The 20,719-nt window shown below is 37.8% G+C and overlaps 1 protein-coding gene across 2 annotated transcripts in view; it reads right to left on the bottom strand.

Moving 5' to 3' along the window:
* The window catches only part of LOC124408141 (protein Skeletor, isoforms B/C), a 91,211-nt gene that overhangs the window by 25,056 nt on the left and 45,436 nt on the right, over positions 1 to 20,719 (bottom strand). For both annotated transcript variants that reach the window (XM_046884882.1, XM_046884873.1), the window contains exons 3-4: positions 19,857 to 20,082; positions 18,346 to 18,457 (exon numbers count right to left, since the gene is read on the bottom strand). In XM_046884882.1, the coding sequence (XP_046740838.1) occupies positions 18,346 to 18,457; positions 19,857 to 20,082 (338 nt within the window). The remainder of the gene's footprint in view (positions 1 to 18,345; positions 18,458 to 19,856; positions 20,083 to 20,719) is intronic.

Here is a 20,719-nt window from a genome sequence, read left to right on the forward strand (position 1 = left end):
AGTTGGCCGGGTGAGCCAGCAGCAAGAAATGTAACCCTCATCGACAACTCCCGGGTGTTTAAGACGTCCGGAATGGGGAGAACTCAGTAAATTCTTAAACATCGCAAAAAATCTGGGCTAATTAGACGCCGGGACGTATTTAACGCCAGGGCTTAACGCGAGGAAAAACTTTGCGCGAAGAAGAGGAAAAATAAGGAGAAAAAACTTCCATTAAATCCTGGGGGCGAGAGTAACAGGCGGATCGTTAAATTTATCGCATACTTAAACGAAGACGCTTCGTCGCCCCTCGCAGCAAGCTCCTCTTTCAAATCATACACTAGGTACGAATTGGTCCTCAGTTCCTACATCCCTTGGTTCTCAATTCTCCGTTAAAGCATCATTTGTTAGATACAGATTATTTGTAAATGTTATATCTCGAATTTTTTGACGCGTCACAATTTTTTTAAAGCATGTGCTTTCAGTGAAATGTGTACCAACTGTCTAAAGAAATCCCTATATTGTTGGGGAATTATTTTTTCTAGCGAACGCTACCCTGCTCGGTAATGCCATCTTGTATAGTTGTGCTGAGAGTCATTTAAAGTCTCGTTCATTTTTTCCCCACGCAGATTCAACGTTACAACAATTAATCACCACCGATCTAGGGTATTTTGGTGCCGTTGGTACACAACTTACTTAAGTCCAGTCCAGCGCGAGAGAGAAACTCTTTTAGAGAAAGAAGCTGCACTCCTAGGTACGCCATTGAAAAAGACAACCCAGAGAAAAATGCCGAAGACAAATTCCCTAGCTATAGTGAAAAAAAAAAGAAAACTTCAAGATTTAGTACCGAAATGGAAAAACATCTTTTCTCTTTAAACATTACTGCTTTGATTTACAGAAATACAGGCCTCAAGTTCATTTTAGACCAATCCTGAGCTTGCTGGAATCCCTTTGAAAAACCGACGTAAGCTTGGTGATCACGTTAGTAATTTATAGCTAACGGGGTGGAGATACTGGAGGTTTAAAGTTGATTAGGATTTGTGACCGACTCATCATATCCGTTTCTCAAATTCCTTACAGCAGTTCAGGATATAGACGAAGCCGATCGTGCGACATCAGCGTTTTTTAACTCCTCCCTCCCCTGTTTTGCCAGTAAGATAGGGTGCACGGAAATTCGAACAAGAATAGTCCGCATGAGTTTTACGACATGATAAAGAATGTGCTGTTTTACGTCTTCGGATAATCTCCAAATGACACAAGAAAATTTGAACCATTTTCAAATTCAACTGTATAAATGCGTTACATCTTCGTTTCTGTTTGTACGATACCAAACTAATTTTTACGTGCCCGATAGAAACTGCGGGATCATTATGGCTCAACTCAAAATTGGCTCGATTATAATTTCCTGTAAGTAGGTATTCTGGAAAAATCTTACAATTATTAGCGTCTAAATACAAATTAGGAAGTGAGAAAAAAGCGTTCGAAAATCTCCAGCAAAATTACTTCCGCTCATGATAATGAACGTAAAGTAAACAATTACATCCCTACCATTTGATTGAAATGAATCTCAGAAATTTCGAGCAAATCAAATTAAGATATCAATAATAATTGGAGAAAAAAAATCCCTACATTTTTCTATGGACGTATTTTGGTTTGAGAAAGTATTTCACGAGGTATCGAAAGGGTGAAAATATTAATGTGCGATGCTATTTGTAGACTTCTTATTTTATTTTTGAATTTTTGGGGATTTATTTCTGCTTTTGTTTTTCACGATCATATTTACCTCACAGAAAGATTAAAACAAACAAAAAATTTCGTTTTAAGATCGTTTTAAGCTTTAACCACACAGGAAATGAATCCAAAAATATTAGAAGAAACAGTCTAGAATTTAATCATTTTAAACGTTCTAATTAGAACACCTCTTCTCGAATAGTTGATATCTCATTACCAGCTTAAGTTATTCAAATTTCCTCCCGATCAGATTTTTTTCTGTTATAAATGTGCTGTAAGAATATTTTATTAATGATCACTAGCAATTGGTTTAAATGGAAATACTGGAGATTTTTGAAATTGTTCTTCCCGCTTTTCGTAACGTTGAAGTTAGTTACGTCAACGTAACGAAACGTTAGGGAAAAACTTTTAAAATGACTTTGAAGGAATTAGTTTTCCTAAATAAGTGTTTGTTCTGTTTCTCATGGGTTTACTAAATTTCAGCGGTTCCTAATTTTTCCTAAACACACATCGTTACAGTAACGTTACCAACTTCACTCTCACGTTAATTCATCCTTGACGTAGGGAAGGGTGGGATAAAGTGGGCCCCTTAAGAAAATAATGCCCAAAATCAGAATAAAATGTTTAGTTTTCATATGAACAATCACGTTAAATTATTATCTAGCTTTCTCGAAAAAAGTAATCATAAATTCAAGTTCAAAAAATGAATTGACTTTGATGAGTTGAGAGTAAAGCACTACTTCAAACGTTTCGCATTATGAGGTGTGCAATTACTCGAGTAAATGATTTCTCAATAATTTATATTCAATAACAAGTTCAGGTGGTTAATTTTATCCCCTATTATTTAAAATATTTCAATCAAAATTTCAAAATGGGACCTTGAAATTTTTCGAGATATCAAAAATTTCAAGGTCCCACTTTGCCCCCAAGTTTTTCGAGACATGAAAAATTTGAAGGTCCCACTTTGCCTCCAAATTTTTCGAGTTATCAAAAATTTCAAGGGGCCCACTTTTCCCAAAAATTTTTTGAGATATCAAAAATTTCAAGGTCCCACTTTGCCCCCAAGTTTTTCGAGACATCAGAAATTTCAAGATCCCACTTTGCCCCCATATTTTTTAAGATATCAAAAATTTCAAGATCCCACTTTTCCCAAATTTTTTTGAGACATAACAAATTTGAAGGGGCCCACTTTGCCTCACCCTCCCCTACTTGGAAAGCGGTGAGTTTTCGAGACGACCAAAGCTGCAATTTCCTCGTATTTTGCATTGCATCTCCTACCTACGCCGCAGCAGCACGTGGATACAATCTGCAAATCTATCCTCTGATATCCTGTTGAACAGAGTAGAGGGTGCATATAATGGATTCTGCACATCGCGTCGGCGTGTGAAATAACGCGTCGTGGTTGCACGTAGATACAGCCCCGATATTTGTGCCCACGGCTCGGACGTCGGACTTGGAAAGCACATCCGGGGATCTCGATATTGGGCGACCCACCCCTTTGCTCGGTGCTGCACACGGGGATCCTTTGTAACCTTTCGGCTCACGTGAGCGTGTATTCCCGACACGCGCCTCTCGCAAACGACGGATGTCTGACGTCACGTCTCCCGCACGCTTCGCTGGCTACGTCACGCTCTCAATTCAACCCCCGCAACTGGCGTAGTAGGTACTCGTTTCGTTTAACGCCGAGTAAATCGCACCCTCATAGCTTTTAGGAATATCAGGATTCCGTCGTGTTCGATCTTCGTGTATCTAACAAGCACAGCATAGCGTTTGGCCGTCATTGGGCAGAAAATAAAACCGAAAATGCTGTACTCGGACTCAACTCGAGTAGACACAAAATCTATTCGACAGAGTTCGAATGGATATCGGTAAAGAGTTACGTGGGTTTCGAAGATTAAAAAAAGCATGTTTTCGTTAGTTTTTTTTTTTTTTTTTTTTTCTAATATGATAACAGAATTATTTTATCCGAACTTTAAACATATAAAAGAACAGTATTTAAACGGAATTTCGCAAAATTTTCATCCAAAAATTTTGAAAATTAAACACACTTCTTCTATATAGAATTGACTAGTGAATGAACGAAGGATTTTTTTTTTTCGATCACAGTTTTTTCTACAATACATGGTGTACATTGTACCGAAAATTGTACTTTTTTGCATATAATCCCAAAGATTCAAATTTTTTTTTTTTTAATCCTTCGTTCAATCACTGGTCAATCCTATCTAAAAGAAGTGTGACTTTCATTAAGATCAGTGCATTAGTTTTCAAGAAATCGTGTCAATCGCGAGGGGACTGGATCTCCGAAAAACAGCTCTCAACAGCTGAATTATCAAAATTTTTGGATGAGAAAATTTTATGAAATATTATTCAAATACCGTTCTTTCGTATGCCTAAAGTTTGAATAAAAATTTTCTTTGATTGTATTAAAAAAACAGCAACTTTTGTTAATTGATCATCTTAATGAACAAGAAATGGAGATTCTTCATTTCTGGATGTCAGTCGATAAAATTTTTAAGCATTCCAAAATGAATCTCACAATATTTCACGAACTTCAAACTTATAGATTCAAATCCTGAAAATCATTTCTTCCACGATAACCCGAAAAAACTTATTCTCCTCTGAATAAATTTCAGATTCGATTCTTATTTTTCTTATAGTAACGATTGTAATACTTTAATTTGAACAATGAATAAAAATTCACCCTCCCAAAATGAATACATATTTTCACAAAGGCGTAATTCTCATTGCAAATATAAAATCATTACTTTTCTGAAAATCTACACATTTTTCCATAGTCGATGAAGCCAAAAAAAAAAAAAAAAAGAAAGAAACAAATCGCTTTCGAAGCGCGATGAGCGTTGTGAAAGTGATTTTTCTCCTTTCATCTCAATTTCTTAATTTTTTTGTTTAATTTACACAGACCTATATTCATTTTTCCATGCCGGCATAAACGCGGGGGGATCCAATTCCTGAAGAAGCTCGAGTATTCCATGTATACATAAAAAAGAGGAGGGGGGGGAGGGGGGGGGGGGGGATGAAATGAAATTGTCGCAAAATATTGCAAATAACATGGAATCGGCGAATGGATTCACCGGCGTTACCCCATTTACCATCCACCCCGCCGCTCCCTTCCCTTATCTCTCTTCCATCTCCCTCGTCGCCGTTTCCCCTACGTTTTACCTCGTTCTGCTCGGCTCGCCCTCGCGATGGGGATGACAAAACTTACGCGAGCGCCCGACCGCGAGGGCGTTCCTCGGCACCTGAGCCTTAACGCGGTCTCCAATCACAGAGACGGAATTCGCGGAGCAGAACTCGTCGGGGTAGGAAAAATTATAACTTTTGGTAAAATACGCCCGCCGGTATCGCAAGGGCTTCTGGAACGCGGCCAGTGAAAAAAGTTGTATATTAGAAGACATCAGCCATGACCCGGGTACGACCTCTGCTTAGTGGTTGCTGGTACGGTACCTCAGATCTCGAAACTATCTTCACGGTAGATAGGAAAATTTTTTTTTTACACTTCGCAAAACTCTGCCAGATATTCTACACGGTTGCCGCATGCGCGGAATCACCGTTTTAGTAATGATCGTTGCAGAGTTCCTTCCTATCTGCGGTCATTTCTAAAACGAGACTGGACGAGAGGATGATTTTAGTAGCGCTTTGATGTTTTGATGCTTTTTGTAAGGAGTTTTATGGTTTTTTTTGCGCCATTAGCTGTACCAATACCTTCAGGAAGTCGATATCACACAACTTCTCAAGTTTCTATTTTTATTATTATATTCCTGAGAATCATTGCCTGCTGTAAGGCTATTTTTCTGACATATTGATTAATTTGCATTAAAAAATTATGGAAAAACTTAAAAGCTTTCGGGGATTTTGAAGATCGATTAATAGACTAGAAGTTGATTGGAAAGTTTATTGACTTGGCATCAAGAATCAAAATATTGAATTTATCAGAAACTTGTACCCAGAAGAATGTTCAGCGATTAGAAAAATCAAGTTTTTGCAATATAAAAATAACCAGTGCATCTAGTTTTTGAATTTGTGCAACGAAATTTCCATCAAGTACTTATTAAAACCGACCGAAATAACTTCGTTAAGTCCGCAATGTGGCACAAAATTGAACCCTATCAAGGGCAATTAAGCTCCGGCATATTTAACGGTAGTGTGGAATTGTCTGCGAAATAATTTAGAGCTAAAATTGAGTAGTCTTGGATATATTATCTCTTCCTTGATATTGAGTTGGATCAATTCCATTCTTGTTCAGCTTTCATTTTAAAACATTTCAGGAAGCTCTCCACCGTTACGGAATGACAGGCTTCATCATTCTTGACAAGGTTCACTTTTCTCGCATGGTGGACCAAACGAATTCGTTCCGGTACATTCTTTTACTCTGAATCTGAACTTAACTGTAAGATTTTTTTGTCAACCGTTCATTCACATCCAATTTTTTGACTTATTGATAGAAAGTTTCAATTTAAGAGTTTGTATTCAGCATCAAAAATCATTGTTAGACGAATATGGAGTATTTAAGAGATTGTTAATTATTGTATGTAATTCGACCAAGTAGTTTTCAAGATGCTGCTTTTCAAGCATCTATTTTTCTGTGGTAACAAACGGAGTTGGTTAATCGAATTCGTGTTTCAGCTGCAATGAAACTAGTCTGTCACTGGTTCGGATTCGTGTTTCCAGTACGATGCTGATTGTTTCGTTTATCGCAACCATATTCCACTACTCTTGATTATGAAAACCTTATTTAAGGCTTAGGTAAGTAGATCCATAACAAAAAATGCATTTTTTTCTCATTTGTACACATTCGCAACAAACCTCAGAGGGAAATGTTATCAAAAAAGTGGAACCCTATACTGATCAGTCTCTTTCTTTGGTAGCAAATTCTTCGCAGAAGAAGAACAATAAGCACCAAATACCAACAGAGTGGCTCGTAGGTACATATAGCTAAAAGGAAACCGCTGCAAGGATACCATAATTTTACAGGGAAATGTTAACGTTCAAAACACACCCCACAATTACTGAACCACAGCCGGATCCAGTTTGGAAAAAACTTCACATTCAGAGCAAAAATGAGTACAAAGATTTAAAATCCGGCAAACACGATTGGCGGAAGTAATGGTTGTACCAGTCTGAAGCTGCCTCTGTAGTGATCAAGTCTGACCACACGTAACCGTAAGCGAGGAACGAGTGTCAGCGATAAATTCACCGCCGATCGATCGATCATTTTCGAGTCAACTGTATCGAAGAAGGGGCGGTCCATGGTCACGAAGCGTCTCAAGGCCAGTCGACAGAAGCGTACCGGTTCCAAGATGGCGTCGGTTTGAAGTCCGGGCATTAAGACAGCTGCATTCCTGGCGACGCTAGCCCGGCCAACATCGACCGCCACCCCCCAGCGCAGGCGCGACTGTTGCCAGAATATCAACTGTGCTTCAATACCTGATCGTCCCCAGCCCCAGATCCACCCCCGAGTCTACCTTCCCCTTCCAGGCCGACCGGCGAGACCAGCCAGTGATCCGACATTATACCTCGATCGCAGCGAAATCACCGAGAAGAGTGAGTCGTCCCGATCTCACCCCGGAAATCCATTGATATCTTCGGGTGGCAGTTACTCGACAGTTCAGCCGAAAATTTACTACGCAGGGTCTCTACGCTCGCAGTTATCTTTGGGAGTTTGACGTTCTTTTTTATTCTCCCATTTTCACGTCGATCTTTTGACTTCGGTTGTCTCCATAAAGTTCTCCCGTTTCAACTACCCTTGGTGAAATTGGCGCGATTACGAAAAGCGGCGTGTCCTTAGGGGACGATGCTTAGTGAATGTGAGTCTCTCGGCTCACCCCGTGACAGTCGCCACCTCCTGCGGAGAGTCTGACGGTACCCGTGTCACCGCTAATCATCACTCGACACACACTCACCCTGGTGGATCCAATGGCTCGTTGTAAGCGACGCTTGAATGCTAAGGTATCATGGAAGTTGAAATCGCTGGATGTTTCGTGTTCAAGGCTTTTGAAATGGAACGAAAAATAAGACTGAGAAAAAAATTTAAACTAGTAAATCAACGATGGAAGTTAATATCCGCATTTTCTTCCAGATAAGAAATAAGCACTGGCACCGTTAACATGTTGACGTACTCCAAGGATACGATATCCAGCAAATTAATTTATTTTGTTAGTAGGACCCTTCCGAACAAAGTATATTTATCCTTACGGTCTAAGTAGGTAACTCATTTATCAAAAGCCAACAAAATCTGACTGTATAGTCCAGTTATACTAACACAAGTACGGGGAGAAGCTGCCTGCAGTGAAAAGAAATTGTTGTACCAGCTTTTGATGTGAAGCAATAGAAAATAGCAGATAGAAAAATAAGACTCAAAACGGTCACGGAGCTTGTCCAACGCGAAGTATTAAGTATCACACAGGATGAGAGTTGAACCTACACTAACTGGTTAGTTCCAAGTTTTTAGTATTTACATAGGTATGATACCAAATATCTTAAGTCTAGAATTCTGAATGGCAGCACTTGGAAATTGTGTTTCTGATGTGAAATTTCCAAACACCAATTTTTTCCCGTAATCTCAGGTCTACGCATAAGTGTGTAGATAAGGGTTGATCAGAATGGGAGTCCAGGCAATCGTGAAGTACAGATTGAAAATGGATAAAAAAATATCTTCAAACGCTTTCATTTAAGTTCTCTGTTGATACTATAGATGAAAAAAGTTTTACCTATATCCAAACTTCGTGATCCATCTTTTTTCTGATCAGACATGCCTTACCCTTGTGTCATGTCTCCACTTCATTGTGATATCTTACCTAGTAAGATGAATGGTTAAAAATAATCGTTTTGAAAAATCAGTTACTGATTTGCATTCACATATTTACTTTCGCTTTCAAGATTAATTTTTCATTACTGTCATCTGCAAGTCCAAAGAATACTGATTTCAAATATGAGAAATCACAAATGCACGAATTTAGTATACTTTTACCCTTATCCTAACCGTAAGAGAACAGAAGTCAAGAAACGGAATTAAAAATGAAACCAGACTCGGGTATTCTCTTTTCTCCTTATGCATTTACATATTAGTTCCAAAGCAGGAAGTTTAATAAATCTCTAAGTACGCGTCATCGTAAAGATAAATGAAAGTTATAATAGCCAGACGTTCAATGCAAACTTAGGGCTCAAAGAACAAAAGTCTTTTAGAAGTGGATAAAGTAAATCGATAAAACGAAGACGGGAAACTTAAATTTGTTTTCTCCGCAAGTCGGTGCATTGCAAATATACACATAAGTATATTATAGTATATATAAGTATATTATACCTACATTGCATATATATATCTATACTTCCGTAGTTTTATACAAACAATGCAACGCGTATTTAGATTTCCTTCACCGAGAGAGTAGTCGCAACGAAAACTTTCTGAACAACCCAATCCAACGATAGCGGAAGAAAATACAACAAAAGATTAAACGGTCAAACGCAGCCCTCGCTGCTCTTCGTTTGTCGCTGTACATGAACGCAACCGGAAGCCACCATCTTCCCGATGCTACGTAATGAAACTGCAGCAGCAGCAGTGAATGACGTGAGGGAAAAGCCGGGTTTATTGTCAAGGGTGTACAAGTGCCGTCGCAGAGTTTTCAGAGCTGCTATATTATAAGCGTTAGGTAGGTATTAATTGACGGTTAGAGGACACGAATGGCGGGGTGCAGGGCAGTCCACTTTACATCACGAGCAGGGCTTCCCGAAACTATGAGACGTTTAATTAACTGTAGTGTTCCGCAAGGGAATTCAGATGCAAATGCATACCGTGCGTGGCATGGCGCACAGGGCTGCTTAGGAGGGGGGGGGGGGGGGGGGGGGTCGTGCCGCTGAGCTCGTCCGTTCTATTAACCCTCGGATTGCGAGGGTCTTCTTTGGTGGTTGTTGGTGGTCTCCATCTCTGTCACTGGGAACCATATTTACGAATGTTGTGTTTTGTTTTTATTTAGGTTAGGTATTTTTCTTGTGGAAAAACAATCTTTGAACACATTCGAAAAAGAGAAGCAAAACAATTCGTTCTTGAACAACCCCTTTTTGGATTGTGAACTTGTTAACCCAGTTCTCAGAACAATCTAAACCAAGAGTGTTATGTATATTTCACGATTTGTTACTGTAATTTATATGTATATCAGTTTGGAATTGTATGAAATCTTTCGTTTTTAAAACTTTCTAGTCACTGTTTGAATAAAGGGGCAGTCTAATGACAATTTTGGACACTTGTCGACCCCTACTGTCTCAGATTTGATCGCTAATTGTGTTTATTGTTTTTCAATTTTTGAAACAGATTGACTTGTCGTTTCTCTGTTTTCGTTAAAGAAGGAAGTTATTGCAATCACGCCGGAAGTGAAAAGTTGAGTTTTTACTAGGTCTTAATGTTTCAAGATTTAGGGAACCACCTCCGACCACTTTTGGCTGGACGTATATATGTATAATGTACCTATGTGTGAACAATCCAATATGGTTGAAAGAAAATCTAAAGATATTCGGAATTTGGTGAAAATTAGTAGGCGGAGGTTTTGTGGATCACTGATAACGAATTCAAGATCAGACTATCAAAATTTGTAATTGGGTATCCGTATAGTGGTTCTCGATAAAAAAAAATCGTAATATTTTTTTGTACTATGGTATCCGAGGCCTTTTCAATCGTTAATCAGAAATCTGAATTTGCAGTTCAAAATTCGAATTCAATATTAATATTTTTGTTCTGTGAACTTGCAGCCTGCAGTGTGAAAACGGGAAGTTCGAGGGCTGGCTCAAGATCAGCCAAAAACCGCTTGTTTTTCCATAAACTCCTCTAAACATCTGTAAATATAAAAAAAAAAAAAATGTCAAATTACGCCTGTAATTCAAATTCCTTTCGATTGCAACGAACCCGAATAATGCAAACTTTATTGAAAATGTCAAAGAGCTTCTTTCAAGTATAAATCCAATGCATACTATTGAAGTTGATAAGAAAACAGTTAACAAAATCGAAAAAGCAAAGGACCCGATTACACAAGCTGCAACGTCAATAGAAGCTGCACTTAAGATCTTCTCATAACTGATTTATATTCTCCACTGAAAATACTAAGCTGGAACGCAACTTTTGTTAAGAATAAATATTTAGAGATCTCCGATTTTATACATCTGAATAAAATATGACATATTAGTTGGTATAAATGAGACTAAGTTTGAAAAAACGTATAAATCATGACAGTAGAAGTCATAAAACTTGAAATTGAGTAGCTAGTAGAAAAAACAGCCTTATTGTGGTTTATATTTACTTAAACACGTATCTCATATCTACAATAATTCATATCAAGATTCGCCGATTTTTTCACATGTTCTGATGACTATTTCGAACAACTTCTAGCATGGATTTTGCGATGATGATATTATTTTTCATAAAAAAGTAAGAATTTCGAACATGGCGACGATTTTGCTGGAATTATTTTTCGACGTGGGACATCATTCCCTGTCCAAAACCATGCACAAAAAATCATCAGCCTTTTAGCATAAATGCATCATAGGAGTTGAATTTCACTCCTGTAGTAACTCCTGAAGAAACTACTTATTGTCCTGAGAGAGGGATTCCTAGTATAATGACTTGAGATTAATCGATTTATTTCTTTTTGAAAATATTAAGAATTATAATAAATCTTCGAATATTTCTACCCTCAACTCTGACCATAATCTTGTACGTCTGCGCCTGATTTCGGAAAGAGAAAATAAACTACTAAACTGTCCTCAGAAAGTCAAAAGAACAGATTAGTTGAGATTTCAAGAATATGTTGCATTCTAAAGGAACTAAAATTATTGGCAACTAAACAGAGGAATTTACAAAATTATTGGACCAAATTATGAGCGCAGCTGCACTAACTGACCCAATTGAGGGTGTGAAAAGTGAACTGGCAAAAGAGATTTTGCAATTAATTAAAATAAAGAATGCCTGCAGGAGAAACCGTCATAAAACTAAGATAAAAACCTATGAAATTGCAAAATGAGATATTATCAGCAAAAATAGTGGTTAAGCCAGTCATAATAAGAGTGTAGTCAGAGAGATAAGTGAATATATTAAAACATCAGAAACTGATTCTGAAAGTGTAAAATTAATTATTACCAAAGAGTTAAAAATATAATTAGAAGTTTTAAAAGTAATAAAACTTCTAGTAAAGACGAAGTAACTTATGCAACGTTAGAAAAACTTTCGAGAAATGGGTTTGCCTGTTTAACTAAGATTATAAAAGCTATATTGCTGCTAGGATATTTTCCTAAGAATGAAAAACATCCAAAGTTATTGTCATGAATAAAGCCAATAAAAACCCCGCTCATCCATGAAGTTATAGACTAATTAGTCTCTTGTCATATATTAGCAAAGTTACTGAAAAAATTATTGTAAAACGTTTGTATTGTTCTGCTCAACAAAAAAAAAAAGAAAGAAAGAAAGATCTTTTTATTTACCGGTGAAAGGTTTGGATTTAGAAATCAATATAACACAGCATTACAGATTGGTGGAATAAAAAAATCATATTACCAAAGAATTTCATAATAAAAATCATACATGTGCTCCTTTCACCTAGATGGAAAATAATAATGTTTAATTTTCCGACATACCTTATACGATTAAAAATTTTTTACTTAAAAGGCAGAAGAATGAAAATTCATTAAGATAACGTAGTTTCAAAAGTAAAATTTGTTACTGCTGATGTGCCTCAAGGGTCGATTTTTGCGTCAAATTATTTGTATTGTACATAAAAGATATACGTAAAGATAAAAATACAAAGTTAATTTTGTTTGCTGATGACACAGCCGTTTATGCAAGCTCATACAGGGTTGATACAATCGCAAAACGATCAAGCAAGGCTGCAAACAAGGCATTGAAATATCTTGACACATGGAAGTTAAATATGAATAAGAAGAAATCTGAATGTATATTATTCACTGAAAGATGTCTTGATGTAAATGTCGATGTGAAAATAGATACTGCTAAATATTTTGGATTAATAGTTGATAAAAAAAAGTCGCCATCCCTTGAACACGTGAAAATATAATATAATATAAATAAATATAAAATACAAGAGAAAAATTTTCGCCCACCCTAATATATATATATGTAGTGTCGAGAAACTTTCCAACATGGAAGGCCTCCGTGATTCTATATGAAATGAAATAAAGATTGGAGGATGAAATATGGAATGACATAAATTTATCTAAATACTCAATTGAGCCAAGACAAATTCTTGCAATTTATTGGCTCACAGGGGAAAGCCGCTGAGGCATAAAAACCCCTTATTATCAGAGTAGTAAAGTTGTGTCAAGAGTGTATGAGGTGTTAGTGTACGATCAATGGTTGTGTCTCGCAAGTGGAGAGCTGCCGTGAGATTCAGAGGCCGAAGGCGTGAATCTACGGAGGTTCGATCGGCTGACGAGAACCTGATGTTTAAATTGGAGAGGAGAGGAAGGGAACAAGAGAGTTCCGAGCGCGACTGGAATGGCCGGAGACTCGAATCGGACTGACTAACCGAGCGTCGATTCCCGGTCAGTTATTTATTCTTCCAACGATCAGCGCCATCTTTGGGGTTAACGACGATCCACCAAATCGCCCCCCCCGCGATCGCGCCTAAACTTACCGCGGCTTGTTGGTGCGGTACAAGCGGTAGAGATTTCGGGTATCAGATGGTGTAGAAAGTACGCGCGGACATGGAAAAGATAAGGATGGTACAGTCTGAACATATATATACAATATATTGGAAATTTTTTGTAAATGGATGGTCTGTTCCATGTAAATGAGTACATAATATGTAAAATGAATCGTGTGATTGAATTTAACTTTTTTTTCTACCATTTTCATACTTCTGCCGATTATTCAATTTTGAAAGCTTTTGAGAAGTCTTCATCCTTTTGTAATGGCCATTATTTGGAAATCGTATAATTTCCACACGGACGTATACCATAAAAATCAAGAAACTTCATACTAGAATAAAAATTAGAAAATTGACTAAAAATTTTACTGGTTGGTGTAACATGTGTTAATGTACGGTACCTATTAATTACCAATTTTTGTTGAAATCAAGGATATAATATCTGCTATATATAGTACGCTAGAACTCAGGAAATAGGTGTTTTATCAGTTTCACCTAAAAACAGCGTGATTGATTACTTCTTTGTCCGTATACATCTGTATGTTGGTTCGATTCCATTGTATAAGATTCCAGATGTCTCCTGTTGGAAGGATCTCCGCGTTCGTGTCTCCTTTCTACCGTGGTCCTCGAGGGTAGAGATGTGATAGAAGATTGTCAAAGCCGAAGGAACTGAGCCGGCCACGTGGGTGGATTTCAATTTAAAAGTTCGAAAATGACCGGAGAATTCTGTTTGGCTTGTTCGTTTTTCCAAGAGCCAGATTGTCTCGCATTTTCAGTTTATCAAGATAAAAATTGCGGCTAACCGAGAAGACTGGCGCCTGTGTTCAGTTTTCAGGGATAATGGAAAGAGAGGGGGGATCTGCACTATCGGTGGGGTAGCGCTGAACCAAGAGAAAGAGAAAGAGACAGAGAAAGAGAAAGAGAAAGGGGAAAGGGAAGGAGAAGGGGGTGGAAAAAATGACCAAATCCTATCTGAATCGGTGGACCGTTGAGTGGCGGTTTGATATCGGAGTAGGATCTATCCTCTGAAAGGAGTTCCCCGTTGGATTTTCAGCCGCATTTATAGAGGAAGAGGGGTGCTGAGACGGGGGCGCGGAGGTTTATCCTGACAATACATCCTCTGAGCCAAAAGGAGTCCAGAGTTTAGGGAGCGTTGACTGATAGACAAGCATCGCGGACAGCCAGTTCGATTCTACATATATATATATTAGGGTGGTGCAAAAAAAACCGACTTTTTTTTTTTGAGTCTCTGATTTTTTTAAATGTTTTAAGAGCCCACTCCGAAGGACAGCTCAAAAAAAAAAAAAAAAAAAAACTTTAAGAGGTCACTCGAAATTTTTAAAAATGTCAAAAATCGTCAAAAAATTAAATTAAAAAAATTATATTTTCAGTATTTAGTTCGATTTTTAATTCATGTTGCGGTGTATTGTTATCGATTCTTTCTTACTAAATTGAAGAAAAAAAATTTATGAAATTTTAATATGAATATTAAAAGGTCGCTCGAAAAGATCTAAAGAAATGCACCAGAAAATTGAAAAAAAATTCTGAGCGACCTTTCAAAATTCAAATTTTGTACTGAAACTTTCGGAATTTTTTTTTTGTTTATAAAATTATACCGTACGAGAAAAAAAATCAAAAAGAAAAATCGATTTTTGACGATTTCTGACGTTTTGAAAAATGTGGAGCCACGTCTTAAATTTTTTTTTTTAACTGTCCTTTGAAGTCGGCTCTTAAAACATCAAAAACTAACATTTTGTCACACGAGACTCAGAAAAAAAAAATAGTCAGTTTTTTTGCGCCACCGTAATATATATACCTATATATATACACTCACTAGGACAGTAAAACGCGAAGGAAATCACCGGAAAGATATTGCATGTGTGGGTAAGACTTGGGTCTATAGCTACCAACGGTATGTGATACAAGTCACATCACTCCTTCGCCTCGAATTATGTCGAGGTCCTGTCTTTTCGGGGAAAACTGAACCGAAACGAATCCCAAACCTTTTTATAATTTTGCAGACATGGCGAATTAACCTGATAGTTTGTTATGTTGAAAAAGAGAAGCTTAGAAGTGATGGACATTTTTTGCATTACACTGACAAGCTTTTCTAGTTTTTTAATTCTTCGATTCAAAAAGCACAGGGTGTCGCGTAATTTGTACTTAGTCAGCACGTAACGATACTCTGCATGAAAAATGATATTTGAGAAAAGTGAAGATTGACTATAGCATTTGAAAGTCAGAGATTCTCAAGGTTGCTTATTACAAATTTCGACTCTAAATTTGGGAATTGTAGGGCTAAATTAATTCAATGCCATTTTAACAATTAACCTGCACGTGATGTGAGAAAACTACAATAAAATGTAAATATAATTAATCTTGGATTAGTCTACTTGTTATTAGTATAGTTTTTTAATGAGCTAAGTTATAGATATTTTTCTTTTCCTTTTAGTTAGTTATTCTCGAATTTCTTATTGCTAACAATAAAACATGAAAGTACAAATGTAAGAACCTACAGGTAATTACAAGAATCTGTCCGTGGGACAGACTAGACTAGACCAATCCAATTCTGGTGTACTACTATAGGATTGGATTGGTCCAGTCTAGTCTAGATAATAACTTGAGCGCTTAGATATTCACATAAATTGTAGCCTAGGGTGGTCCTCAAAAAAAGCAATATTTTAATTTCGTCCGGCTCACCCTCCGAAACGGTTCCGAATAATAAAAAACGAGTTCACTCATTATTTCAGAATTTCATCTCAACTCTAGCCTGGGACCGTAAGAGGGTGGATTTCCTAATTTAACCCTTTCAGGGGGTAAATTAAATCCATCGAACGGATTTCGATGAAATTTGGTATAAGGGGGTTTCTTGGGTCACTGATTACGAAGCTCAACTAGAAATTACAAAATTTAATATGGCGGATCCGATATGGTGGACCAAAATTCAAAAAGTTATTCGAAATCGATAAATCTCGTTGTCTGGGGGTTTGCGAAGTTGCTGATTACAAATCTGAACTTATAATTACAAAATTCAAAATAGTGGATCCAATATACCAACATCAAGTGATTTTTGGGATTTTGATTCACCAAATCAGATTCACCATTTTGAATTTTGTAATTTCGAGTTCATATTCGTAATCATCGTTCTCAATAGCCCTTGAGTACCGAGTTTCACGACAATCGAGTAATTCCAATTAAGACCAAAATTGATCCGCCATTATGAATTTTAAAATCTTGAATTCAGCGATCGAAAAAACCCCTGTGTACTAAAATTTATCGACATCCGTTCGGTAATCCACCCTCTTGCAGGCACGGGTTAGAGTTGAGATAGATAAAAGTCTGAAAAAATGAGGAAATTATTTGGAGCCGATTTGGAGGGTGAATTGATCGGAAATTGAAAATGACCTTTTTAAGGACCACCCTGCTGCAGCTAGATTGATTGACGGTTGATATCGTCAAAAATTTCTTAGCCTCTTTCAGGGTGAATTTTTCCTGATGAAATATCTTTGATTTCGAGTCCAGTGATACATAAAGCATCGAGATAACTTGATTTTTGAGGGGACGCCCTATCGGCCGTGTATTCGTGGTCAATGGCGCGTGTGCGATGGATTCGGAAGCCAAGACAGGGGCGTATATATGTATTATTGGGCGGGGAGGTTCCCTTCCTCTTATATTCAGAGGGGTTTAATATCACAGTCTAAGGGGTGCTCCTGGACCGTGACAACCCTCCATCAGCTACGCATCGTCGCCGCGGTCGTAGAGTTGTCCGATCGTCGTTCTCAATATACCGGGTGTCTAGACAACCGCCGCTTTAGGTACACACGGCGGGAGCAATAAAACAGGGAAGTAATGGCGTGGCGTATATATTTTTTGTTTTTAAGTATGAACTTAGGGTTTTTTCGTTTCTGATTTTCACTTTTAATAGCTGCTAATGATACGAGAACTGCAAGTTCGCAACTGATTAACGGTTTTAGAGTCAAGAGATGCTAGTATCATATGTTTAGAGTTTTTAAATTTCGAGAAAGATTATTGATTGTTTAAGTTATGTTCAGTGGATAGCTTGATAAGCCATATGTTTCACGTCATTATGATGTTGTTTAGTCTAAAAAAAAAAAAATTTTCAACACAAAGTTTTTCAGGTTCAACGCACTTGCAACTATCATCGGAACTAAAAACTCTAATTTCGTCAATGCACTTCCTTTTTCGATACATTTTCGTAGTTATACCTAATCCTAACACCAATCTTTAATTCGATTCGTAACTCATAGAGTCTATTTCAGAAATGAATCATTAAGTGAAACTAACCTATCAGATTGGAATGTGTACCAGGTATTCGGTAAAACTCGTACAAACTGTTTGGAAGATTCCCTATGAAAAGTGTTTGAGCATATTTCAAGTAAAATGAGTGTAAAATTGAAAATTTGTAAACCACATGTGTACTTATTCGTTGGTTATTCGTGAACTTTTTCGTGTCAATAAGCAGCTGTTCAGACTTAACCTAAAAACCGAAGGCAATATAAGTATCTTAAAGTTGTTAAAAACAGTAGTGAATAAGGAGTTGCGCTCACATAGGTCGAGAAGACATAAAGTGAAAAATGTCTACCCGATGGTCATAAATTTTGATGGTTTTGAAAGCGGCGTATAAACCTTACGGGCGTGGTAACAGTGATAATAGTTTTCTTCCTTTTATTATTATTATTATTATTATTATTTTTTTTTTTTTTCAAATTGTCGACCGACGACAAGTTAGGCGCTGCCTGGCAAGGTGCCATTGCGGTGTCGACGTTATTCGCCTCTGCAGGCGATTCTTTAGCCACGGTAAGCCGTGGAGGTGTTGGCTAATTCGCTACTTCCGGAATCAATTACCTCACACTGCAAGCTCGACCCAATACCATAAACTCCCCTGAATGCTCCCCAATCTCACACAACTTTCTTTTTTCTTTTTTTTTTTTTTTGTTAGTCTTTCCACACTTACCGTAAATCTTTCACACCAAACGCTCAGCCATTTGATGTCTCTTATTCGATTTCCCTGCGGTAACCTCAGTATGATGTCACTGTTGTTATACGCTTTCAAAACCGGCGGGTCCCTGCAAAATTGACGCAGGATTAGATTCAGGATTAGATTTCTGTGGAATGGATCGGTGAAAGTTAATCTTAAGAAGTTTGAGATACACAGATTAAGTCCCACTTCGTTAAAGGTAGGTAGTTGATTGGTTTCTCAAAAACTTGATCTTTAAAATCATGTAGAAAAGGTAGCACTTCTGTAACTTGACGTTTAACTTGATTATCGACAGATTATTGACGATACTCATACCATAATAAACAAATTATAATTTATCAGTAGGATGAATGTTTGGTCTACAGTCGACCATTGCGCTGGTCTGCTTTCAATCGCAATTCTTTACATAAGTTATTTTCAAAAGTTTCAAAAGGAAGAACTGCTTGATTTATAAAGCATCGATTATAATTCAAAAGATCTCCCCCCCCCCCCCCTCCCCCCGCGCCAGTAATTCTTTGGAAATCTCACGATAACCGAATTTTTCTATTGAAAAATGACCATTTGTTTATTTCTTGGTTTTGTAGTTTTCATCAGTTGTTGAAAATCACGAAATACATAAATTTTGTGAACGCTTTCAAAGTCTTTTGAAAATCTGATAACATGTCTTATTAGAAATAAGAAAAAAAAAAACCGATGACGATAACAATAAAACTATATTTTCCCCAACTATCTTCAGAAGAAAACAAATGAATCGTTTTAAAATCACACCCATTATCTCATTATGGGGGAACAAAGCAATGGCTCTGTGTGGAACTTCATGATTGACAGTGTGATTAAAAAACTTGCTGATTCCAAAAACTGGCATATCGACAAAAATTCTATCTTAATATATTAAACGTGAGAGAGGACACACGTTTTCACCGACTATAAGAAATCCTCGTATATCAAATACCGCGAAAACTCACAGCTACAATAAAGGGACTACAACAGAGAAAAGCAGCCCGATTTCGTGCGTAGGAACCCCTCCTCAGTTTTAAAAATCCATAACCAACGCATAGATTTTGAAGCGGCGTTTGTGAAATTTCTGCGGTGAAGAACTCGACATGGAGAAAGCATCGCGGTCAGGAGTGCAGAAGTGTTAGAGTGTTGAAAGCACACGAGTAACAGGGAATGGTATACAGTGTAGCAGTCCGTGGCTAAGGGATGAAATGAAACTGAATGAAACTCAAAGGGCTTGTTGTGAAGGGGCCAGGAGAGGGGAGTGGAGTGGAGGGGAAGAGATTGAGCCGTAGGGTGAGAGACGGGCGATATGCTGCAGTTAATAAAATTGGAATTACGAGCCTGTTCCCGCTCGGAGTTCATCTTCCCGTTATTGCGTTTTGCTCGATCGGTAACTAGGGCTGCGAATCGCGGAAAATCGACAAGCAAAAGTCGCAGGGGTCAGGTTTCAAGGTTCTCAGTGGTGCAACGTTCACGTCCAGACCCACCTTTCACTGTAGTCTTCGGGATAAGGGACGATGAAGCCGTCTGGACTAGGCCTGGGGCTGTTTCCGACCCAGAAGTAAGCGGCAGGACCCGTTCCATCGTAGCTAAAGTCTTTGATGAATATCGTGGTGTCGTCGACCGCGTAAACGGTGCCTCTGGTTTGATGGGCGTACTCCTGCAGAGGTCCGATCAGTCGTCCGTAGTAGTTTGGTCCGTACTTGGCGTGCCCTGAAGCACAAAGAGGACACAGACGATTCGATTTATTCGATTTTTACTTATTGAATGTTTCGAAACGGGTGTTGTAGTGTGATATTGATATGGGAATGTGATATTCATCTTTCTCGACAAGCGTTCGATGTCGTTTCAACTTTGGCACGCTGTTCGTCAACCAAGTATGGCTTTCATGCGTTTGACTTTGCAAAAAACGTTGGACTGTCAGTATGAAAAACTTCTGAAAGCACATTGGAAAGATGTTTTGTTTCCTACCCAATCGTTGAAGAGTATTCTCGAAAATAGTTTATGTCGAGTTCTCGTGAACTCGATATCAGACAAACCACTTGCCGATTTGGCTGAAGTTTGAATAGAGATTGGTCTACATCTAGAGAATGTTCCCGCGACTTTGTCAGACTTTTCTAAATTCTTTAAGATAATTTATTGTGCTTTGACGTAAAACTTTCCGCAATTGAAGCATGAAGTTTTTTTCATTAGATTTCTTCGTCATCTTCAGTTATATTTTTGTAGCCAGGGTTTCCGACGTACCGTTGAACCCGTTTCATTTAGATTGGATGAAAACTGCAGTACGGAAGAATATAAAATTTTTTTCGTATAGCGAATTTGAATTTAACTCTGGATTCCATTCGCTTCA

This window comes from Diprion similis, chromosome 1 (genome assembly GCF_021155765.1).
Source record: "Diprion similis isolate iyDipSimi1 chromosome 1, iyDipSimi1.1, whole genome shotgun sequence".
NCBI lineage: Eukaryota > Metazoa > Arthropoda > Insecta > Hymenoptera > Diprionidae > Diprion > Diprion similis.